The 24657-nt window shown below is 45.0% G+C and overlaps 2 protein-coding genes across 3 annotated transcripts in view; one reads left to right on the top strand and one right to left on the bottom strand.

Moving 5' to 3' along the window:
* The first annotated feature begins 4851 nt into the window (after positions 1–4851).
* CHRAC1 (chromatin accessibility complex subunit 1) lies at positions 4852–8189 on the top strand. Its single transcript, XM_035561686.2, has 3 exons — positions 4852–5029; positions 6153–6279; positions 7135–8189. The coding sequence occupies exons 1-3, from the start codon at positions 4889–4891 to the stop codon at positions 7278–7280; spliced, it is 414 nt and encodes a 137-aa protein (XP_035417579.1). The 5' UTR covers positions 4852–4888; the 3' UTR covers positions 7281–8189.
* A 3515-nt stretch (positions 8190–11704) lies between these two features.
* The window catches only part of AGO2 (argonaute RISC catalytic component 2), a 58728-nt gene continuing 45775 nt past the window's right edge, over positions 11705–24657 (bottom strand). For both annotated transcript variants that reach the window (XM_035561682.2, XM_035561681.2), the window contains exon 19: positions 11705–24248. In XM_035561682.2, the coding sequence (XP_035417575.1) occupies positions 24140–24248 (109 nt within the window). In that variant the 3' untranslated portion in view covers positions 11705–24139. The remainder of the gene's footprint in view (positions 24249–24657) is intronic.

Below are 24657 nucleotides of genomic sequence, written 5' to 3' on the forward strand. Positions count from 1 at the left end.
CCCCAGGCACCACGTCCAACCTTTCCTTGAACACCCCCAGGGACGGTGACTCCACCACCTCCCTGGGCAACCCGTCCCAATGCCTGACTGCTCCATCCGAGAAGAAATGGCTCCTCATTTCCAACCTGAGCCTCCCCTGGCACAACTTGAGGCTGTTCCCTCTAGTCCTATCACTAGTTACCTGTGAGAAGAGGCCGACCCCCAGCTCCCCACACCTTCCTTTCAGGTAACTGTAGAGAGCAATAAGGTCTCCCCTGAGCCTCCTCTTCTCCACACTAAACAACCCCAGGTCCTCACAGGACTTGTGCTCCAGGCCCTTCACCAGCTTCGTAGCCCTGCTCTGGACACGCTCCAGGGCCTCGATGTCCTTCTTGTAGTGAGGGGCCCAAAGCCGAACACAGCACTCGAGGTGCGGCCTCACCAGAGCAGAGTACAGGGGGATGATCACCTCCCTGCTCCTGCTGGCTGCACTATTCCTGATACAGGCCAGGATGCCGGTGGCCTTCTTGGCCACCTGGGTACACTGCTGGCTAATGTTCAGGCAAGCATCGACCAACACCCCCAGATCCTAGGTTTGAAACTGGCTCCTAAGTTTGGTGAAGAATGCAGAACATTGGCACACCTCGTTACAGCAGATCTGTAGGACCAATTCCCAGAGAATTGTCTGTTTTCCACTCAGGCAAGAGGTGACAGGAGTTCCCTGCCACTTGGCACCTCTGGCCCCAAATAACAGCCTTCCCTTCCCAAATTGTTCTCCAAACTGAAACCTCTCAGGTGGTGCCAAGCCTCTGAATTTACATCTCTTCCCATTTGAGATCCACTGTGTGTGACTGCACCCTGAGGGATTTTCTGTAATCCAGAACCCTGATAATCAATTTAACTATGATACTAAATTACGAGAGCTTCTATTATTGAGGTGGTCTGATAAAGCATTCACTGTTGATATAGGGAAAATCTTCAGGAGGACAGCCCAAGGAGCATTGCCATCTCATTTATGAACAATTAATGGAAGCAGTGCACTCTTCCCAAAAAGAAAACTGAAGAAAATGTGTTGTGTTACCTCTGTGTTTAGAAAGTGTGAGTCTTTAAATTTCCTAAAATGTACAATTTTAAAACTAGTTCCCACACAAACATTTGGGGGATAACAAAAGCTCACTTGTTACAGGTACATTACTGGGAAAAGATTAAAGTGCTTGGGAAGGGTCACTCGATCACAAACCTACCTCCAACACACAATTATTAAATATAAAAGTAGATAAATGAATGGTCTTAACCCATTTTAGGAGAATAATTACTTTAATATCCTGGTAAGCAATATATTTCTCATTGACAGGTCAGAAGCCTCTGCTAAAAAGAAATGGAGCTGTCACCTGGATGCCTCTATTTAAAATGCACAGCATTTATTAGATTTACAGATGCATGTGAAAACACAAGGGACATATTACAAATTTGTTTGCACATTGGTAATCTACAGCTATGGGGAGAGAAATAAACACTCAGTAACCATACTCCTCTTCTGTAAGTTTTACTTCATATATTTATACAAATATGTATATATCCTATGACCATTGTCAATCCAGTTATTTTCTGCTTGCATTTGTGTATTAGCATTTAATTTACCAACTGCTCAGACTCATCTCACATTTTGAACAACACAACCTTCTTTTCCTTACTGTGTAACATTTCATCAAATCCCTTCAGAATACTTCTTTTGCCTTGTACAAGACAGTACTGCTGCTTCATCAAGAACTTGTCTGTTTCCATTGTTTGTAAATGCTGCTTTTTTATTGTTTTGTATTGTATTTTATATTTGTGCTTCAAGTTTAGAGGACACTACTACAGAAGTTGTTTTCTTCTGTGACAGTATGCATCTTGTGCTAAACACCTCTTTCTTTTAATATAACCTTACATTTATTGTCAGTGCCAGCTACTTATCCACATCTTGCATTTATGCTTTGTCAGACTGACTTCAGCTCCTCTCCTTGACTGCTGATGCAGGCAGATGTTTCCTCAGTCCAGCACTTACCCGCTGTTCTTTATACAATAATGGTGAATTTCAAGACTCTTTTTTTTCTGTGTGTGATTACAGAGTATAAATAATTAAAAATCTATTATCTATTATTAGTCTATTATCTTCTTAAATGTGCATGGACTTTTTTTTTTTTAAGCTGTGCTCTATTTTTATATAAAGAAAATTTATCCTTTGGGTTTTTGGTTGGTTGGTGGATTTGTTTTGTTTTGTTTTGGCTCTGCCAAACAATTTACAGTCTTCATCATATTCTCTCTGGAATAAATGGAAGATCTTCAGTGCAGCTAGAAGTGCCTCAAGCTCTTGCTCTTTCTCTAATAGTACTCTAATTTCTCTTAGTAATCGAGGGAACAGACACTTTCTCCAGAATACATTCCTTGGGGAATTCTGATTATATCAGCTTTATCATGATTTTTCTTCTACCATATTATGCCATGCTATAAAGGTGCGATACAGCGAAGTACTTTTTGATGATTGAACATTCTTTTCTTCCTTCAGGTAGCTCATTACATTTGAATGAGTTGTCCCCATTTGAGCCAACTATTTATTATTGGAGCAGCAAGTCTTACTGCTACAGCTGATGTACCTCCACTCAATACAGAGCTGTACAAGTAAAATCAGTCAATTAGGGAATCAAATCAGTACATTTCCTCAGTTAGGTTCCACTTCAGATTCAGCCCATGAATAAATTTGTTCCAGGGTAGTTCAGGTTCAGAGCAGCAACAGTTCATACCAGTAACCTGGAATTCATGCACACTGCCTCACATTAAAAGGGTGATGCTATAGAAAGAGTTCTCTTTCATAAATACGTTTTTCACAGAGGTGTAGGATGGAATGTACTGGGTTTATGTGCCAAGATTTTGGTAGTGGGGGGGCTCTGTGAGAAGTTGCCCCATGTTAGAGAAGAGCCAGTTACAACCAGCTCCAAAAGGGACCCTCTGCTGGCCAGGGATATGCGCCGGTTGCACCTCTGTGCAAGCAGATTTAAGAAAGGGGAAAAAAACTTTCTGTGCCACAGCAGCTAGGAGAGTGAGGAGTGAGAAGCAGCCCTGCAGCCCCCAAGGTGAGTGCAGCAGGAGGGCAGGAGGTGCTCCAGGCACGCAGCAGCAGTTCCCCTGCGGCCTGTGGAGAGGCCCCTGGTGGAGCAGGCTGTCCCCCTGCAGCCCACGGGTCCCACACGGAGCAGATCTCCACGCTGCAGCCCGTGGAGGAGCCCCGGTGGAGCAGGTGGATGTGGCCTGGAGGAGGCTGCGGCCCATGGAGAGCCCCCGCAGGAGCAGGCCCCAGGCCAGAGCTGCAGCCCGTGGAGAGGAGCCCCTGCAGGAGCAGGGGGTCTGGGGGGAGCTGCCGCCCGTGGGGGACCCGTGCTGGAGCAGTTTGCTCCTGGGGGATGGACCCCGTGGGATGGAGCCGTGTGGGAGCAGGTCTTGAAGAGCTGCTGCCTGTGGGCAGCCCACTAGTATTTGTAAAAGATTCACTGTCATAGTAACGTCAGCTGTTTCCACAAGATGTCACAAGACGATAAGGATCAAACAGAGCCTGCTATCCATATAGCATCACTGTACATTATGCTTCACTTCAGGTATAAGTTACAGAGTAGCCTCACCAAAGTTGTAACCTCAAAGCAATTATGCAGTCTAAGAGATTTTGACTGTCAGTAACTGTCAGACTAACTGTAGTAGTTGTCTCCAAATACAGTAGTGCTGGAACCAGTGCCAACGAGCACATCGCTGCACCAGCCTTGCACTGAGGTGCTGGCAGCTGCTAAAGGTGCTACCTTCCATTAATAATCCAGTGTCATCTGTATGAAAGCCCTGTCCTTATGTACTTGCCAAATTCTCTATCAGCTCATAATATTAAGTTAAAAAATTCCCTGTATTTTCCATGTTATATGATACTTTGGAGGTGCATCCCTTTCTGCCTAAATTCCACGTGAACAATTACTGCATGCTATGGATAAGCTCCCATGGATCCTTCTCATGCTAAGTAGAGACCAAATTAGTGGTCTTAGCAGACTTCTCACCACAAGTGATCAGGCATACCGTTTGTGAGGCACACTGGAAACCCTTAATTAAAGCCATTAATGAAACCAACTGCTCTGCCACTCAGTGGGAGCACAGCAGCTCTTTTCCATTGGGACTCCTGGCTCCAATGGCATCAGAAGCAAAACTTTCAGGACACTCAGGAAACACGAGGGTGAATGCCGTGCATGTGGGGAATGTGTTAATAATTAAGCCACTGCCCCGTAATGAGTTAGTGGTGTGTGGGTGCCCTCCACACCCCAACACAGCTCTGACAGGTGTCAGGATCACCAGACAGCATTCCCTGCAACTGTACACCAGCAGCTAAAGAGGTGTTTAGCGGCTTGTAATTACGGTTTAGGTTAATAATTGTGTAGCCACTGGCCTGTAATTGGGTTATACACAGGATGAGCCTATTTGCCATTAAATACAACTTCCCCACACTTGTATTGCGGCCCACACAGAGAAGCTGACAAGGGGGATTCCGGGGCCGCTCCTGCCCGTGCTGGGGCCAGTTCAGGTCCGGGGCAACCCGCCCAAGGCGCTGAGGGAGCTGCCGGGGCGTCCGCCATCCCCGGGCCTCCTCAGCGAGGCGCCGCCATCTCCTCAGCGCTGCCGGCAGCCCCGAAGAGCGCGGTGCACCACGGGACTTGTAGTCCTCCCGCCGCTCGGCGAGCAAGCGGGCAGAGCAGTGCGGCCTCATGGGAGTTGTAGTCCTGCCGGCGCCTGCCGCCGGCACCGCGCCGCTCCCCAGTGGCCGTTACAAACTACAACTCCCAGGGGGCCGCGCGGCGGCGGCCGCCCATTTCTTCGCCGGGCCGGCCGGGGCGGGCATAAGATGGCGGCGAGGTTGAGCGGCGGCGGTGGGGAGAACCGGCTGGTGTCGCTGCCCCTGTCCCGCATCCGCGTGATCATGAAGAGCTCGCCGGAGGTCTCCAGCATCAACCAGGACGCGCTCTTCCTCACCGCCAAGGCCACGGTACCGGCTGTCCCCTCTCCGTGCCCTCCCGGCCGCCCGGGCCCGCTCCTCCTCCTCCTCCTCCTCCTCCTCCTCCTCCATGAGGCGAGGCGCCGCGCTTCTGCCCCGCCGCGCCAAGGGACGGCTCGGTATCCTCCCTGCGGCTCGGCTCCCGGGGCTCTGGGGGCTGCTGCAGCCTTGTACCGCTGTCAGCTGGTTCAAGTTAGCCCAGGGGGAGTGGTAGCCTGCTGCCTTCTGGTCCTCAGGGCCGCTGGGTGGGCTGGGTAGGGCCCTGCGGGGCGGCACAGGGTGGCACAGGGTGAGGTGCGTGTCAGGAGCCCAGCCGGTGCTCCAAGAAGATGCCGGCAGCGTGGCCAGGATGGCTGCCGGCATCCTGGTCTGTATCAGGAATAGTGCAGCCAGCAGGAGCAGGGAGGTGATCGTCCCCCTGTACTGAGCTCTGGTGAGGCCGCACCTCGAGTGCTGTGTTCGGCTTTGGGCCCCTCACTACAAAAAGGACATCGAGGCCCTGGAGCGTGTCCAGAGCAGGGCTACGAAGCTGGTGAAGGGCCTGGAGCACAAGTCCTGTGAGGACCTGGGGTTGTTTAGTGTGGAGAAGAGGAGGCTCAGGGGAGACCTTATTGCTCTCTACAGTTACCTGAAAGGAAGGTGTGGGGAGCTGGGGGTCGGCCTCTTCTCACAGGTAACTAGTGATAGGACTAGAGGGAACAGCCTCAAGTTGTGCCAGGGGAGGCTCAGGTTGGAAATGAGGAGCCATTTCTTCTCGGAAAGAGCAGTCAGGCATTGGGACGGGTTGCCCAGGGAGGTGGTGGAGTCACCGTCCCTGGGGGTGTTCAAGGAAAGGTTGGATGTGGTGCCTGGGGACATGGTTTAGTGGGTGACATTGGTGGTAGGGTGATGGTTGGACCAGATAATCTTGGAGGTCTTTTCCAACCTTAACAATACTATGAGTCCATATCCTGACTTTGTGAAATGTATCAAGCCCTTCTCAAATGAGTGGGTCTTGCACAGAGTGCCCTGTTTGTGTACAGTTAAATGTGGTGGTTTTGTCTTTGATTGGGGATTAAAGAAAACAGCTGCCAGCTCTGTATCTGAATTCTTACTATTCACTTTAACTTTTTAGGAGCTTTTTGTCCAATATTTGGCATCATACTCCTACAAACATGGCCGAGGCAAGGAGAAGAATGCTCTAACTTACAGTGACCTGTCGCATACTGCAGAAGAGTGTGAAACCTTTCAGTTCCTTGCAGGTATCTATGGAGTGACGGTAAATCCAGTATGTAGTTGGGAAAATGAAGTCTTGTCCTCACAAAAACAATTCAATGGGAGCACAAGCCTCCTGCTTGGTCGTTTATCTTCTATATCACACTAAAATGGAATTCATAAGCTACGTCACTGAAAACCCTTCTTTGGCAATAGAGATTTTTGTGGTGCTTCCAATTTACACACGGCTAATTAGTGCTCAGCGTATTGCCATAAGCCTTCCACAGCTCCATTTGAAAGCACTCAACCTATAAAACAAGATCAGTGTACATCTTTGTTACAAATTATATGGCTCACAAATTACACCTTTAAATCTGGGAGTCCTGTTTCGCGGAGTGACTCATCATATGGTTCCTCTCCCTATTTTAATGTGTATATATAAGGTATACACACGCGTGCACACTTTTAACTTGCAATTTTGTTGTAACACTTGGCTCAGAAAAGTTATCAGCATAGGATATAAATTGAGAATGAGACATTCTTAGGCTGGGCTTTCTCAGGGCCCTTTTCATTGTCCCGAATATTTCTCCTGAATGGAGAAAACCTGTTTCTATAGGACATAAATAAGATAGTTGTCCTAGCGAATCCATCAGAAGTGGCTGAGTAATTGAGCACTCCATTTTACATCAAACAAATAACATTACTTGTACCACACATGGGTAATTCCCTTCTTTTATTATAGCTGTTTAGGTCAGACTAATTCATCTGGTTATTCACTAAAATAACGATGTAAAACAAACAAAAAAGGCCTCTTCTTGGCTGTTTAATTAGTGGTATGAATACAACAGTATGAATGAAACAAGTTTCAAACTGACTATAAAAGAAGCAATTCTGCCTTCCAGATATCTTGCCAAAGAAGATCCTAGCCAGCAAATACCTAAAAATGCTTGAAAAAGAGAAGCAAGATGGAGAAGTGGGGGAAGGTGAAGAAGAGGATGAGGAGGAAGATGACGAAGATGAAGCTGTTGGTGAAGATGTGGGATCTTAAGGCTAGAGGAGAACTACTTCATAGTTGATCGGTTTTCTGTTGTATAAAGGATGTTATTTTTGTGACTGAGATTCCAGATGCTGGATATATTTATATACTGAGCCATTTGCTTTTGCTTTAAGAAGTTTAAAAATTGAACTTTGTCCTTGCTGAAGAATGGAATTCTTCCCTCGGAAAACACGGTGGGGAGAGAAGCGCTCATGTAAATTTGACGGCAGAACTCGCTGAGGCGATCCAAAATGTGACTTCTTCAGACAATCGTTACCAAATCTGAAAGTCCTTCAGGGCAGCTTTCAGTCCAAAAGCTGTTTCACCTTCTCTCTAGAAGGGGGTTCTACCCCAGTTTGTGTCTCTCCTCAGAGTGGCAAATGAGGGGAGGGGAGGTGTTTTATACAGTATCTTCAAATATCTGCTGTCCTGGTCTCCTTAGGAGCCAGTAACTGATCAAACCCTCCCCCAGCTGTCTGGGATAGCGCCAGGGCAGTAGCAGTGGTCCAAGCCCATCTGAAAAGAGTTCTGTAAAACTGCTGCTGTAGTGCAGCCTCCGTGGGCATGCCTGCACAGAAACGGGGAGAGGATGAGAGCTATTCCAATAGCTGATGTGGTTTGGTGGCTCTGGTGGTAACAAAGTAGGTGTTAGATAATGATGTAAATATGTACATCCAGAACCTTGCTCTGTACTCAGCTCTCCACATCTGCAGTGTGTTTGTGGTGTTTGACAAAATGCGCGTTGTTTGAGGTCTGTTAAATGTGGATTGTTGAGAATGAACAACGCATTCACCGTTTAAGTGAGAGCTGGATTTATTTTTTTTTTTACACTATAAAAATAACTTTCCTGTGTACAACTTTATATGTAACTTTTTAAAATAAATGTTTTTTTAATGAAAAGTGACACTTGATGCAGAGACTTTCTACAGTTCTTTCCAGCTTCTGTTGTGTGCATGACTAACGTATGAGCCTAGCGTGCTCACCCTTCATCCTTCCAGGAAGGAAAAAATAAAGGCACAAAGGGCAAAGGCATGTTTTGAATATTCCCACTAGGTAACGTGAATTAGATTTAGCCTGCTGTGGGAGTCTTAGCTGTGTTAACCAGCAGTCTCTGAGGATACACAGCTTAACACTTGCACAACCATAGAATCGTGTTAAGTCATGCTCAGAGGGAGAGACACTTCTGGTGTGGTCCTGCTCTGTGCAGGGGTGGCCTCACCTTAAGGACTGAGGGCAATTTTGGGCACCAAAATATAAGGACATAAAACTATAAGCCTCCAAAGGAGGGCTGCAAAGATGGTGAAGGGTCTGGAGGGGAAGAAAGACACATAAGAAGTGGCTGAGGGCCCTTGGTCTGTTCAGCCCAGGGGAGGCCTCATGGCGGCCTGCAGCTCCCTCACGAGGGGAGCGGAGGGGCAGGCGCTGAGCTCTGCTCTCTGGGGACAGCGACAGGACCCGAGGGACCGGCTTGGAGCTGGGACAGGGGAGGGTCAGGCTGGGGGTTAGGGAAAGGTTCTGCACCCAGAGGTGGTCGGGCACTGCGACAGGCTGCCCAGGGCCGTGGTTATGGCCCCGAGCCTGCTGGAGTTCAAGAAGCGTTTGGACAACGCTTTCAGACACAGGGTCTGATTTTTGGGTGGTTGTCTGGGGACCCAGGAGCTGGACTCAATGATCCTTGTGGCTCCCTTCCAACCCAGGATATTCTATGATTATATGGCGATACTTATGGCTTGTCTTAAGTTGAAGGCAGAACTACACTAAATGGCTATTGAAACACAAGGCTGCAGCTACTCCATCATTTGGCACACTCCAGATTTTGTTCTAAGAGTGCAAAAACAGGGGTTAGACAGCCAAGATCAGAGACTGGCAGAAGAGTTAAGCTGCTGAACCACAAAAGAAATGTTCTTACTCTAAAAGATCAAAGACTGGTGCACTATAAAATGTTTTCCTTAAATTGCCATAAACATTGGATTGTATCAGGAATGCTGCAGTGAGTGCGAAGGGATGCTTCAGCCCTAGAGAAATTCCCAAATGTCCATACAGAATTATAGTGTTGTAAGTTTATTTTATTTTTTTAATTATTAAAAGTGCACGGAGAGCTGTGGGAATGGGGTTGGGCGCTGTGTGTTTGGGGTAGGAGGGGTTGCCCACAGTAAGATGTGTGAATTCTGTGGGGCGTTTTGCGCAACACTTGGTGTGTCTGGTACTTGCTTGCTTTGGGGGGTGGGGGTGGACAAAAAAAAAAAAGGCCTCTTGCAGCCTAGAAAAAAACAAAATGGTCATTCTATAGCATAAACTAGGTAGAGGGCAATGAAATATATCACTAGGGAACCCCAAAACCACATGAGTTATCTTAAAGAGTCACAAGGCACCAGGCTGTCACGTCAGGGTAACTCCCTGGAGCCATGGCTAAGGCCCAACACCACCCGGCCCACAGTTACCTCAGACAGGCCACAACTAAAGCATGGACAGCTCCGAAACAGCCTCAGCAAGGAGGGCTGTGTGCTGGCAGATGTATTTTGAGGTAAAGACATCAGGTGTGATCAGTTTTAGGTCATATACATGCTTATGGAAGTTGCCATTGGGCTTAGTTTTAGAATTGCGTTTTCCATCAGCAGTTCTGCCTTCGGAGCTGATCCAACTGTCTGTAACGCTGAAAAGGGTTTTTTGAGCCAGGCTATGTTATAAAGGACGATATCACTGACTTCATTAAAGGTGCCAAAACGAGCCCAGCCCCACATACCTACCTCCCACCAGTCGTCACTGACAGGAGCCGAGCGTTGCTGGATTCTGGCACTTCGGCCTAGCTGCTGCCCGGCTCGTCAGCTGCGAGCTACCGCTGGCAGCTGGGAGGTGGCACGGAAACACTGCTTTTAGACACCACAAATAAACAAATCCCCGCCGCTTTCATCAGTCACTGCTCTACGGGCTAGTGGGTCGCGAGCCTGGCTCAGCACAATCACTATGTCCAAAACACCATGAGCCAGTTGTGCACCCGTCCTGACAGAGCAGGGAGCGTTGGGGGAGCGTTGGTATTTTAGGACTGAAGGAAAAAAGTTCACTGGGGCCGTGTTAGATGCTGGCCAGCTCTGTGAGGGTCACCTTTGAGAGAGCTGTGATAGGAAATCCTGCCGCAGAAGTCATTAGTCTTGGGACCAGAGCTGGCAACGACCCACGGCCTCGTGCCGGCCCCAGCACCGCTGGCTCCCCGCAGCCAGGCTGCAAAATGCTGAGGATGCCCCATCCATGGAGGTGTTCCAGGCCAGGCTGGATGGGGCTTTGGGCAACCTGGGCTGGTGGGAGGTGTCCCTGCCCATGGCAGGGGGGTTTTGACAGCAGCACACAGTGGACAGACTTACCAAGACGAATCTGTTGTTAGATGTCTTTGTTTTCTTCCTACAGTATTATCTTGCAGGATCCTCCCCACCAAGCCAAGGCTGCTCAAAGAAAACGAAGCTCCCATCTCCCCAAGCTTACAAAAATGACAAACAGACTGCAGTAACCACACATAAATCACCACATTTCGTCCCTCTTAGAAGTTTCCCGTGGGACGATGAACATACTCAGGCAATTCGTGAGGCCACAAGAACTTGGTTGAATTAATCCAGAAGGGTGTTCGGAGTCCTCAACCGGAGACCTCAGAGCTGCCAAAATTTGCCAGAACCAACTCCAGGCCTTGCAGCTACCAAAGCTTGTTGCCATCAAAACTGGTAACTAGCACTCGTTTTCCCCAAATCTTGCTTGTCACAGAGCAAGTGTGCCCAATTCAACATCGTATTTCAAAAACGAGGGATGTGACTTACAAGGGATGTGACTTCTGCCTCAAAGGGGAGGGACAGTTGTGACTTTATCTCATACTACTGAGTAAAACCTGTCTGTGGCTGCAGGGCTGGAACTCACCGTACCTCTCTGATATCACCTTGACTTGAGGCTTTATGGTAAGCATGAAGAGCTCGCTTCTTTTGCTTAAAAACTGCAGGTGTAAACACAGAAAGGAACAGAAGGCAGGATTTCAGGCAAGCGGTTTCCAAACTGCCAACCTGCCATAAATAATTTGAGAGTGCCTTGTAAGGTACTTTCTTGAAAAGCAGCACAAAATGGCTCTGGAAACGCGCCCAATGGGCACATGGCAGAGCACGGACCAGAACTTCACAGCACTCGGGTGACAGAGGGATTCTCTCTTCTCACAAAAAAGCCCCAAAACCAGCACATTTAAATCAGAATTATGATTTGGCAAAGCACAGTGAGGTATACTATAAGGATGTCTGCTCTGGTATGATCTTGAATCAGCCACCACGACTTTACCTGAGTTACAGACTGAAGCAATCAATAGTTTTAGATTTCACAGTGCACAAGTAACTGGGGAAAAAAAAAAGAGTCAAATTAAAGAAAGACAGCAAACAAGCTTGTAAAGATGAGGAATTTTATTTTATTGACATACTATGAGGCAAAACAAAATTGACACCATACAAAATAACTTTATAAAATATCATTCACATCATTATTTTGTCAGGAATTACAGCATTCTGAGCTTGTTACGAGTCTTATGTTTTGAGGTGAGAAACACTACGCTAAATCTTTAGTATTAGTTGTATATATACAGTAAGAAACCAAAACAGAAACTGTTAGGTTTTTCATGAGTTTATTGCAAAAGTAGTGCAAACTATTTTACCTTGCAAGCTGTAAAACAAACTTGGAAAAGGACCGACCTAAGCTTAAAAACACGACAATAAATGCTCGACTTCACAGCCTTTGAAGCTTCCTTCAACGGTTCTCAACAGAAATTCCCCATCTTTGCACATTTTTCGGTTTCCACTGGCTCGGAAAGGCAGAAGTGGAAGACGCACCCGCACCAGCAAGAGGCTGAGCCGGGGGAACAGGTCAGATCCTGCTCCGTGCTGGGCCCGATGCTCACCAAGCCTTAATTTGGGCAGCTCGGCACACAGCGCGGCCAAGCCACCCCCAAAACATTGACCAACAGGGGAAGTTTGGTCCCTTTGGTTTTCCTCTATCATCACACTGCCCCTCTCCCCATCCGTACTGAGAAAAGAGTCAAGAAAGCGGTACGAGCACGCCAACGGTTAGGAACACGTATTGTCTGTTTTCGGAGTATAGTATCCTTTTCCTGATAGTCTACGTAAAGCGAATTTCCTCGTGGTCCCCCCTCCCCGTTGCGTACACGATGCAGGGCAAACCCCACCCCGAACTCCTGCATGAAACCAAGGACGGATACTACATCCTAACGAGCTCAACAGAAAACACCGGTCTAAAATGCTACTGGGGTCCCCCGAAGCAAAACAGGTAGCTAGTAATCTACTAAAAAAAAAAATAAAAGCAAACAAATGCTACATGAAAAATGTTAAAGGAACAAAATGCAGCATATTCAGGCTCTTTTTTTTTTTTCTTGAGGTACCTATATAAATATTACCTTCTGCCCAAAGTACTATCTGTTTTGTTATAAAACTAAAGTCCTTATCTCGAGCCAATTGCAGGGCATACATTATTATTGAGAAAGTGCAACCATGCTGATAATTTATATGCAGCATATTAAAGGATGAGTAGAGGCTTTAGAAAATATAGCTTAAGTATAGACCTGATGGAGCAGTTTTATAAAAACATCTAACAGAGGCATCTTCCTTTTGTTCGAGTCTCTCTGCAGCTGAAAGCCTTAGGAAACAGCTTTGAAGTCCTGCCACCCCGGACTGTCAGCACTTTTACAGTTCCATACATACATATATATTTTTTCTAATATTTAAACTAAATACAAGTCTACAGAAAAGATTTCCCCCTCTGTATTAAGTATTGGTAGAAAGTCGATTTATTTTTTTTTTTTTTTAACTTCAAAAAATGATAGTATATCACAACTTAAATTTTCCAAAAAGGATTTTTTTCTTCTTAAGTAAAAAAGGCTTGCGTAGTAGAAAAACTTATACATAGTTGTAAACTGTTAAATACAAAACTGTGTGGAAAAGTCAATTACATTTTATTCCCTTACCCATGTATCCCTTTGTTTTATATATATATATATATATGCACACATATATATACACACACAGCTGTATTCTGTATGTGTATGTATGTTATATATGCATATATATAGATACACAGAGATGTATAAATCTAGGGTTGGGATTACGTATTTCAAAAAGTTCTTTATTGGGTATTTCTCTTTGCCTAGTTCTGCTCTGATACTGTACACTTTACGATTTGATACACCGAAAAATATTTTAAAATTTGCTAAAAATATGCTGCTTTTCTCTTCTTTTTTAAACTCTGCGGTTAAAATTCGTTTGCTGTTTTTAATCAAGAACATGACTTTTGATTGTTACGCACTGGGAAAAAACACAAAGGCACAAAGAATAAAACTGAACTACAATATTGTTGTTTCCGAACAAGAAACCCAAAGGTTTTGGTTTGCAGAGGACCGCCTCCGCCGAGGTCAGTCGTCACATGCAGTTTGGTCGCTTTTTGCCCATCTCGTCGACAATTTGCGTTCATAGCACCCAACTGTTGAAATGAGGTAGATCCAAATCCAAAAAGAAAGCTGGGTCCCCGCCACGTGATTTGCCCCTATTCCTAATGTTTTAAGGATCAGATGTCAGTCGGAGAAGCGAAAATGATGGCACTATCTGAAGTAAGCACAGAACTCGAGAACAGTTGTGTTTTTTTGTTGTTGTTTTGGTTTGTTTGGTTTTTTTTTTTTTTCATTTTTCAATGTAAAATTTCAGCGCTAAGTCGCGATCCTCCTTCAGGCAGAGATTTCCTAGCAGGGGGAGGGAGGAGAACACGTCCAACGCAAGGAGCTGAGATTTGAGAAAGCCCATTTTGGGGCAGACTGCCTGAGAAACACAAGAGAGCCCGGCTTCTGTAGAGCAGCGGTGACGCCAGCACCCGAGGAGGTCGGTCACAGTATAGAGATCTACAGGTTTTTCCCTTTCGTTCTCAGGTGAGCCTTCCTTTTTACGAGTTTAGCTTTATAGGAAGATCCTACTCTCGTTAAACAGTATTTTTGCATACTCTGAGAAAATCTGACGAATTTATCTCTTTTGTTAAGGCTTAATTTAAAGTGGCGTTGCCACACAGCGTCATGCAAACATCAAGCTACGTAAGCAAGGTACAGCATTTACCCTACACACATCTACACGGAGCCCCGCCGGCTCTGGGGAACATAAAGCAACACTTCATCTACGCCACCAACTCTACGATGCCACTGATGCGTTTAAAAGTCAGTCAAGGGGGCTTTGTGTTACACGTGCTAGTCTTACCCAAACAGCACTACATCGTTTATACATCGCAAGCACGAGACGTTTTAATACGGATGCAAGACACAAACTCGCCAACACACGCTTAGTACCACTTGAAATGAGGCCCTTAACATCTTAGCTTTTTCTTTTTTTTTTTTTTTCCTTCTTCTTCCAAAAATAGTAAACTCTACGTGGTCATAAAAACATTTTGATTCGAGGGAGCATGTACAACGGGAAACTTCTGAGTTCCTTTTTGGTTGGTTTTTAGTTATTTTATAAAAATAAAGAAACAAAAATATTCAAAGAAAGGATTTTAATAGATGTCAGTTAAATCTGCAATATACCAAACTTAAGGAAAAAAATAGGGGGGAGGGGGGGGATTTAATCAATACATTCTCTTTTCCACGTCACCCTTCCGTGACCAAGTTAACCACTTTGCCACACAGAAACCTGGGGTGAGATCTCTATTTACAAACTGCCCCAAAAGCTTGAGGTTTTGTGATTGTACAAACTAACAAAGGACTACGGAAGCCAGTCATATTGTGCTTATTGTTCCCAGCCAAGCTCTGCCTTCGCACCTTCATGTCTGAGCAGTCGCACTCCGCTTTCACCAACGCGTGCACGCACGCACGTGTACGTCCACACGCACACCATTGCCAACAAATGACAAACTGAATGGCAGCACTTCAGGATAACCCACAGCTTCGCCAGATATACTTTGCCATTGCATCTAATTGATGATTTTTCACAGATAATTTCAAGCCTTACTCTTTTTTTTTTTTTTTTTTGCATCTCCCTATAAAAAAAATGCACAGCTTTCCCAGATGCTCACTAGTAATCACCCCTTAAGTATATCTTCCTTCTGCAAATCCATATATTATCCTACCCTTCAGCCCCATATAATCAAAAAAACAAACGCTATTTTTGCTGCCCCAAACTCGGTAATAAAGGATGGGGAAAACGCAACAATCTTCATTTAAGCTGGAGACATTCTGGGGATTAAACACTGAGAGGCAATTTCAGGTCAGTTCAAGATTCAAGTCGGCCAGGCAATTAGAAACACGGTATTTACTTCAAAACAAGATGACACAATTGTCACTTGCAGATGAGATGAGGAGTTTAAGGGGTCACTCTCAGGAGAAAGCAAGGAACAAAAAAAATTAGGGTCAATCCCACCTTTTTATAGCACGAACAGTGGGGTTCTGAGCATCTCCCAGCTGATGCAGGATTAATGTTAATGAAATCTGGAAACAAACTTCTCTGCACGTTCTGCTGATACACGACGGGCCCAACCCTACCCGCAGCACACGATCAAGTGTCTGCCGCAGAGCCGAGATTTTGGGGTGCCCACTCAGCATGACCAGATCTGCTCGGAGCCAAGCAAACCCAGGCAGTTTTACGTGGGCTGCTAAGAGGGGAGCTTCCTCTGTTGGTGCAGAAACAGGAAAAGCTGATAGGCAAAGAATAGAGTCCCCATTATACGGTGTGGGGTTTTTTATTTTCCTGCTGGGAAATGTAAGCTAACAAAGTAAATGCAAAGAGGACCAGCCAGGGGAGTAGGAACTCCCAAGGTTGCTTGCTGACCTTTTCACAATTCATGCTTGCCAAGCACATGCAGACATAAAATGGTCGGAAATGTTTAAATTAATGCTTCAGGGACTATTAATAGGCTCGGTCCTAGGTTAGCCGAATCTGTAACTGCTGCTGCTGGGTAGAGCAGCTATTCCAGCAGGTATTTCAGTTCTTAAAGGGGAAAAAAATAGAGCAAAACTAAAGCAACCTGGTACAGCAACACATCACATCCAGATGCTGCGGATCTTTTACATTTCTGGCGCTGCCACGTGCAAAACCCCCGGACCAGCTCCCACCAGCCTCTCGCACCTGCAAACGAACGTCCCTGTTCTCGCTCCGACCAAATCCGAGGTGCTCTGCGATGCCGAGAGCAGAAGGCAGCTTTGGGGAGCTGCCCAACAGCCTTCCCTTTTGGGGCAGGGGCTGGAAGTTGCCAGCAGGATCTGCCAGGGGCTGTGGGGCTGTGCAGGAAGCCAGAAGGAAAACTACATGTTGCTTACTGTCGCCTCAACAAGTGCTTATTTGGCAGTTTTCTGATAAAAACGGTTCACCTTGCCTCCCTAGTTACTCTCGTCATTTTAAGGGGATGTGCTCACAATCCCCTGCCTGCACAGGGAAACCTCTTCCAGGCCACAGCAACATCAATAGTGTCTATGGATCCATAAAACCAGGATGTAGTGAAATATTTTCTAAAAGCAGCTATTTGCCCTAGAGCAAAATCCTATTCTTCATGCTTTTTTTTTTGGGGGGGGGGGGGGGGTTGTGAAGTTAGAATGAAGAACTGAACGAAATGTTCAGGATTTTACCCTGACCAATCATTGCTGAGCTCATTTATTCAGTCACTCACCATCGCTCAGCAAGAATTCTTCCAAAAAGCCAGAACTTCATCCCTGCCATCGATAGGCTTCTTTAGTGTCTACGGCCAAAGAGTAAGGTGATGAAATTGCAGATAACATAATCCTGGCTGATTTGCCTCTGAGGTGCCAGCTCCTAGCATAAAGCCCGGTCACTTCCAAACCAAAAGCTACAGCAGTGCCATGAAGCCACCCCAGCGCGTCGTGGTTAGACAGGTAGTATTTCTGTCAGCAGAGTGGCTAAGCATAAAACAGGGAAGCTCGCTTGGATTCACTGTAAACAAAACAAGGAATTAACGTGGTTTTCTACAGTTTCACTTCAGGCCACTTAAAGCACCTTTAGTCGGCGTGTGCTTAGTTCAAGACTGAGTTATGGCCAAGGCTTCACACAAAACTGACACGTGAAATATTCACAACAAAAATACTCCAGATTTTTTTTTTTTTTATCCATTTTAAAGTTTATCAGTCATGGGCTGAGCAGGGAAGATAGTTAATATACTCAACATTACAGTCTCATATCAACTTATCGAAAAAATAGGTTTAAAAATATTCCAATACGTTTTTTTTTTTTTTTTGCCTCAGATTCAAAATATATTCCAAGCACCTTGATGTCACTTGCAATGAAAGCACGACATTTGTCGGCCAACAGCTGAAATATGAAGAGATGTTTCATTTGGAAACAACGGTATACAAACCCAGCAAGTGAACGGAGAGGTGACATGGGAGTTGCTGCTACCAGGTGACCCTGCACAACAACAAACGTGCCAGGCGTGATGTGCCAAACTCTTTCTGAAATCTCAACAGCCACCTTTGCACGAGCACGAGCCACGCCGACACCTTTGGAAGACACAAGGAGCGAAAAGGAGATGTCCGGGATCACAGTATGGCACCGCTGGTTCTCCAGCACGGAACAAAAGAGCAAAAATACAGTTCACCGGGGAGCGTTTTGGCTGCTTAGGTAGTAGGCTCACTTTACAAATTAATTTATCTGTGGAGGAACAGAGGAGGTAGCCTTGAACTGCATCTGCTTGCTAACTAACGGGTACTACACAACCACCTTCCATAGTGATTTGGCCAAGCCATTACATTCATCTTAACACTGCAGGCAAAGAAACAACACGGAACGAGCAACTGAAACACACAAAACGAGATAAAGCTGGTTATGTGCCACGCACACACAAAATAAGCCCCTGCTCCTTGGGATTCACAACATCTCGGAGGGATGCACCTTTCCAGTCACTGACCCGCCGGAGGCAAAACTTGGGTTTTGCACCTTAATGATACACGACGGGCTGGAGTTTGGGTCTCTCCTGTCCCGATGGTTACAGAAGGCCGTTGCTGACGGCTTCGCAGAGCATCACACACCACTTCTTAGTTCAGAGCACTAAAACGTCGACTGCACCCAACAGTCCCACAGCCACGGAGGGACAGAGAACAGGACATCATAAACTCCATCCCATATCCCTGTTACCCTACTAATTCTGCCCCGCAGACCGGTTCTTCTCAATACCACATGGGAATCAAATGCTGAAGGAAGCCAGGAAGACGCGGGACGACTGGAGCTGAGAGTACAGATACTGCATCAATCAATCAGCTAACTTCAATCCAAGATCGGCATTTAAATGTTGCACGGACAACAAGCACGGTGGTGGCTTAAAAACCTGACTTAGCATCTTTATGGTGTGGGAGAAACGTGCATAGAGGAGAGAGGGAGGAAATATTTTATAAACACAAACGCACCTTAACAAAGCAACTGTGCCCTCGGATTCACGCCCTAACGCAAACGAAGCACAACAACATTTAGAACCAAAGCCCGTGTCTCAACACTGCAAAATATGGCAGCATTCCTACAACGTAAGAGCAAGGAATGGCATCCACAGCATTTCAGTATTTGCTATCCGTAGCACTATTTACAGTATTTTTAAAGAGCTACGGCAGAAGGGAAGAAAAAAAAGTCTTACAGTAAAAAGGGAGTTTAAAAACAATCAGTGCAATTACCTTCTACTTGAAGTTTTCCTTAAGACTGCATGTATGCAACAAGAAGCATGTTGCCAAATGTATATAAAAGTTAAAAAAAAAAAAAGTACTGTCCTGTATTAGAAATACAGAAAGCCACACTGTCAGGAAAAACAACACAAAACAAAAACAGATGCTACTGTAAAAGAGTATTAAAAAAACAGGAAAAAAAGTAATTTTCTTACATTGGTATTGAGTGTAAAAAACAGAACAAGAATTTTTTTACGTTTTTTTTTTGGGGGGTAAAAGGTATTTAAAAGAAAAAACAATCCCTTAGGGGCTACCTATGCCACCAGAAATGCTTACTGGATGACATCTAGAGGCAAGTACGTCTCCGTCTGCGTCTCCACAAGTCCCAGTCCTGTTCCTGTAGTAGGTGTCCTTTTGTGTTGGACCGAGCTGCAGAGCCAACCTGTTCTCACTTCAAAACGACAACATTCTTCCTCAAAAAGAAAGTCTGCACATACAGGGAAACCTACAGCAGCCCACTAAACACGCACGGGGGTGCTAATGCAGGCCTTCCTTCTGCCCTTGCTCTCAGTTAAATCTCAGAGGCTCACCGGCACGAGAAAGATTGGGGTTTGAGGAGGCTGCCGCTGCAGTGACTAGTGTTGGCAGCACTCGGCAGCACGATCTGCTGCTCAGCACAAAGCCTCTTTGTGCAGGTACACATCAGGCTGCTGATAAAAGCTTCAAAAGCATCTGAACTCCATTAGAAACCTCAATCTTTTATAAAGTGACCTGAGCACGCAAGAACCTAGGAGCCCACACCTGACCTTCAAAAGTTACTCAAAATCCTTGCAGAGGTGTTACCTCTTGCCTTAGTTATACAAGCGGTCTATTCATGTCTGAACAGGAGATGATAAAAATGGACAGGGGCCGCAGGAGTTATTGATAGTCAGCATTCAAGCTAAACCTTAGCAACATTTTGGCTTTAACAATCAGGGAACGTAATGCCTGGATGAAGATCAGAAACGTGTAGTATGGATTTCTTGCTTTAAACTTAGGTACTTGTAGATTTTCCGTGCTGGCTGCGGCAGATTAACACACAAGACCTTCCCCAACAGCTTAGGTCAGCGACTAATCCCAAACCTTTCCACCTGACAGATCGAAACCCAAGGAAATTAATATGCCAGAGCTGCTGTAACGTGGAAGATCATTGATTTTAAGTCAGCAACCCAAACACCGAAGCAGCCTAACTTGAACCAAGCCAGGAGGAGTCCTAATAAAAACAAGCGATCAGTGCACGCAGTCAAACCTGCAGAGTTACGGTTGCATAGGGCTATCTGGAAGGCCAAACTCACGTAAGGCTGGGACAAATCCCCCTACTTCCAACGTTTCACAGGGGGGCATCTCCTCCTAAGGACTGACTGAAGGAGAGGCAGAGCGGGCGTTATCTGACTGAGCCAACGGAGCAGAAATTTCTAAAACCAGGCAATACTGTGTTATAGCTAGTACATTAAAAAAGACAACTTTTAAGTATTTTAATCTTTGTTACTATGTTGTGATTGTCACAGAACCACACGCTTTGCAAGGGCTCTCTGGGAACGCCCAGTTCCCTGCCCAAAGCAGGTCCAGCAGATCGGAGCCTTTCCAAGGACAGAGATTCACAACCCGCTTCGGTATTTGGATATTTCTGTTTCTATAGTGTTACCATTTCAGTACAAAGCCAGAAAAGCAATCCATTGCAGGCAACTCAATAATACCTGTTCACCTCTTGAGCACGCTCTTTTAAAGATGAGCTGCACCGAAACAAAAGAAATACTGCAGTACTGACACCGGTCAGTTTGTCCCTAACGGCGCCGACGCCTGGAAGGGGAAGGAGATATTTTTGTCACCAGGGTGCAATCGGGATCGGCTTTCAGCCCGCTGAGCGCCAGGACAGCCTGCGCCAACGGCTGAATTCAAGCGAAAGGTCATTGCCAGGGACATAAGGGAGAGCGAGAGGAATGCAACGGAAGAGGTCCTGCCCAGTGCCCTTTTGCAACTGCAGTCACGCAACTCCTCTGCACGGCCTCAGGGAACAACTGCCAGAGGGTAAAACACCTTTGGTTACTGCTGGCCTGAGCTGCACAGTGACTTAGTGGTTATAACTGCCTACCTCAGCCACGACTTCGACAGCAGGAGTACGTGAGAGATGGAGACGTCTTGAGCGTTGCGTTTACCTGAGATATTGCTGCTCTTACAAAACACAAAACAGGTGGGAGGGTAGAATAAGAGTAGGGGTTTAGGTGTCTGTCCGCCCCCTCCCTTTTTTGTGGGGGGCAGGAGACGTTTTGAGTATTAAAAATATTGCCAGAAGGATAGCTTCTGGCCTTATATAGCACGCTGCTTTTCAAAGTACAATACTTCATCAAAAGTTTTTAGAAAAATGCTTTAAATTATTCATTAATTCACCACTGGGGCAGGGGCAGCAGGGGAAAGGAGGGAGAAATCAAGCTGTCGACTTAGTGGCACTGGAGGCCTAAAAATCTGTGGAAGGTAGAAATGTGCCTGGCCTGAAACGCATGCAACCATCCCAAGTTCTTCATACTCAAGGAAGGAAAGCTACACAAAATTCCTGTTCATTCCAAGAGGATACAGAGATGACAGCTACGCTGAGATTAAGGGTCTGCCTAATATCCCTTCTGCAACTGCTATGTCAGCCCAAAGAATGCATCCTAAATAGGGTGCAGGGAAGTCGCACAGTCTGCTTCAGAAATGAGATTTGGAGGGTCAAGACAGATTCTGCCCTCTTAGCCTGACCTGACCACCATAAAGTCCTTGTATAAAGTCCTTTATTCCAGATCTGCACAGATAGGGAAGAGGAGGATGAAATTCACATCCAAGAGGTCTCTGCATAAAGAACAGCAAACAAAATAACTGGCGTTTTATTTAAAATGTTCGATCTCTCCTATTCGTTAAGAATAATCCGTACAAAAATAATTCTTATATAAAACTCTGCCGAATTAAAATCTTCGCTGAAATCTGAAACTTCTCGAGCAAGCACACGGAGAAGTGCAACGTGTCCGTTACGGAAAAGCTCCTGCAGCTCAGCAGTGCTTGCGAGGGAGGTATGTGCAACCTGGCTGGGAAACAGGAAGACAGATGATGCGACCTGGAACTTGCTTTCTGTTACACCAGCGTCATTTAAAAAAATCTAGATTTACAAAACTGACCAAGAAGAAAATCTGACCCAGCAGCCTAATCAGCGAATCAGAACAACACAAACACCATTCATCTGTTACTAGGATTTCCATTATTTCACCTAAACAACACCGACAATCAACACACTGCTACGAGGTGTACAAAGTTATGTACCTACAGCTCTTTTTGCAGCACAGCTTGGGCATTTTCTAGCTTATTCGACAGCAACCAGGTATAGTCCCCCTGCTATATGGCACAGACCTCCGCGTGGGTTAAAGCTACGCGCCCGCCTCAGTGGCTAGAGGTAAACGGACTCAGAACAGTGACTGAGCTTCTGCTAAGAGAAAAGGGAAAAAGACAACGCAAAATGGAAGAGAATGACATTTTCAAAACCTGCCTCTTAACATGTATTTAAGTTATCCTATGAAAACGAACAAAATCAAGTCAACATAAACATTTCCTGGGCTTTTACCATTTTCTCCTAAACCTGCTTGTGGCATCGTAATTAGTGCAATGGTTTACATATGTATTATGGTTTTCTTATGAACCCAGTGTGCAAACTAACAGAAGCGTTTGTCTAACAATTATCAGTTTTAATTAATGCTTCTCCTAAGAGAATGGCAAAACTCTCACATTTACCATTGACCTTATGCATAATGAAGAGAGTTTCACCTCCCTTCAAAAGTAAACTTCAGTTTCCTAAGATTTATCTTTACTGCATAGATTCTCTGACTTCTGTCTAAATTACAAACAGTGAACCACTCTCCTCTACCAGAGCGCCCGCTTCGCCAATAATCAACACATAAATAAAATACAAGTGTTTTGTGCTTGAGCAAATGTAGAATGTTGGTCTCGTGTGCGTCTCTGAACGGCACAGGTAAAACCTGCTCTGCTGCGTGCACGCTTGAAAAGCCTTTCTACAAATTACAAGCTCCACAATACACCCTGTACGTATCTCTGAGCTCTCACAAAGTCAGTTGCATATTTTTTGCATTTGAAGAGTAATATCCTCACGATAAGGTTTTAATTTCTAAATCCAAAGCAGTCTTGATATGTTAACAGAAGCATAATGAGCACTCCTTAGTAAATAAAAATAAATAATAGCATCTAGTCTATCACATTAATACTGTGAAACATATATAAAATTTACATTAAATTCAAACATAACAGTGAAAGAGGATTGTACTGTATTTTATCACCACAGACCCGTATTCCTTAGAGACTTTGGAAAGTAAGTGTCACAGTCCTGTATGACAAATTCTAAAGTTAGCTGTCAGTGTGATTAAAAAAATCCTTTACAATTTGTTTCTTAAAAATGGCACATCTTCTTTTGCCAATCTAAATGGACCTATTAAAAGTTTAGGTACAAGTTCGTTCCTTTTTTTTTTTTTTTTTTTAAATTCTTCTTTAGTCTATGAAAAACATTTTTAAATGCAGCACAATAAAAAACATTCAAGAACAAGCTTCAGAAAATACATTTGCCCTTAGACACAGAGAGAACAATCTTTGTAAGACAGTTGAAAACCAGAATTTTGTCACTCTTTTGAAAATAAAAAATTTGTAAATGCATCTAGAATAATCAAGGCTTCATAAAGAGCCAAAAAAACGCTTTGCTTTTCCTTTGTATTAAAAGCTAATTCACAGCATTTTTGCCCACCAACTTTAGTATGAATTAGATCTCTCCAAATTATTAAAAGCAGTTAAATGAATAGCAAACTGAATGAAGAGGTTTGTGTTTTTGTTTTTTGTTTTGTTTTTCCCTAAGCCCTGAGATCACAGCTCTTGATTCAATTATAAAATATGGGTCTGTTTTATAACAGACAGCTTAGAGATTTTGGCAAACCACATTTCCAACAATCGTGGGGTTTTGTACAAGAATGCAGTTCACAATCAAGTCTGAAATTCTGGACGGAAGGCTTTCTTGCAAATGGGAAAGAAATTAAGATGCGTCCCTCATTGCTGGCTGTCACTGTAGCTTGGGCAACTGTTGGTCTAAGTGCAGCTGGTCTCATGTGAATCCAACTCTCTATTGTACTGAGTCGCTAAACATTAAAACATGTCAAGCAAAGTACATAGTGCGCAACGTGTCCTGATGAACTTGAACTGCTTTAGCAAGTGCTTGATGATCTCTGCCATTACTCTGACCCGAAGTGTGGCTGCCTTCAGCACTGAAAGAGAAGGGAGGGGGGGGTAAAAGGGAGGGCGAAAAGAAACCCTATTTAATCTGCCTCTCCTCGCATATAAGGTTTTCATGTCATTCATCTCTTCTGAACAGTCAAAACAGTTCATTGCCCCTGAAATATTACTGAAGTTCTGAAACAGAAAAACAGCACAGAAGCATACAGGCAGATCTTCTGGTTGTTGGCTTTGGTTCTTTTGTTTATTTTTGGTTTGTGGGTTTTTTTGCTTGGTTGTTTTGTTGTTGTTGTTTTTGTTTGTCCTTATTTTTTTCCCCACCCACAGTGTAATTCACTGGGAAAAAAGCAAACAAACTTGCCCTCAAACTGCTAAGCGAGGATGCCGCTGATCCCAGAATTAACAAGCCCGTTTCCTTCCTGTGAAATACGGTAGTAATTC

The sequence above is a fragment of the Cygnus atratus genome, chromosome 2 (assembly GCF_013377495.2).
Source record: "Cygnus atratus isolate AKBS03 ecotype Queensland, Australia chromosome 2, CAtr_DNAZoo_HiC_assembly, whole genome shotgun sequence".
NCBI lineage: Eukaryota > Metazoa > Chordata > Aves > Anseriformes > Anatidae > Cygnus > Cygnus atratus.

Coding starts and splice junctions, on each gene's coding strand:
- CHRAC1 (XM_035561686.2), top strand. CDS start 4,889: ATGGCGGCGAGGTTGAGCGGCGGCGGTGGGGAGAACCGGCTGGTGTCG. Junction 5,030..6,152: donor TCCTCACCGCCAAGGCCACG/GTACCGGCTGTC, acceptor TTAACTTTTTAG/GAGCTTTTTGTCCAATATTT. Junction 6,280..7,134: donor AACCTTTCAGTTCCTTGCAG/GTATCTATGGAG, acceptor TCTGCCTTCCAG/ATATCTTGCCAAAGAAGATC.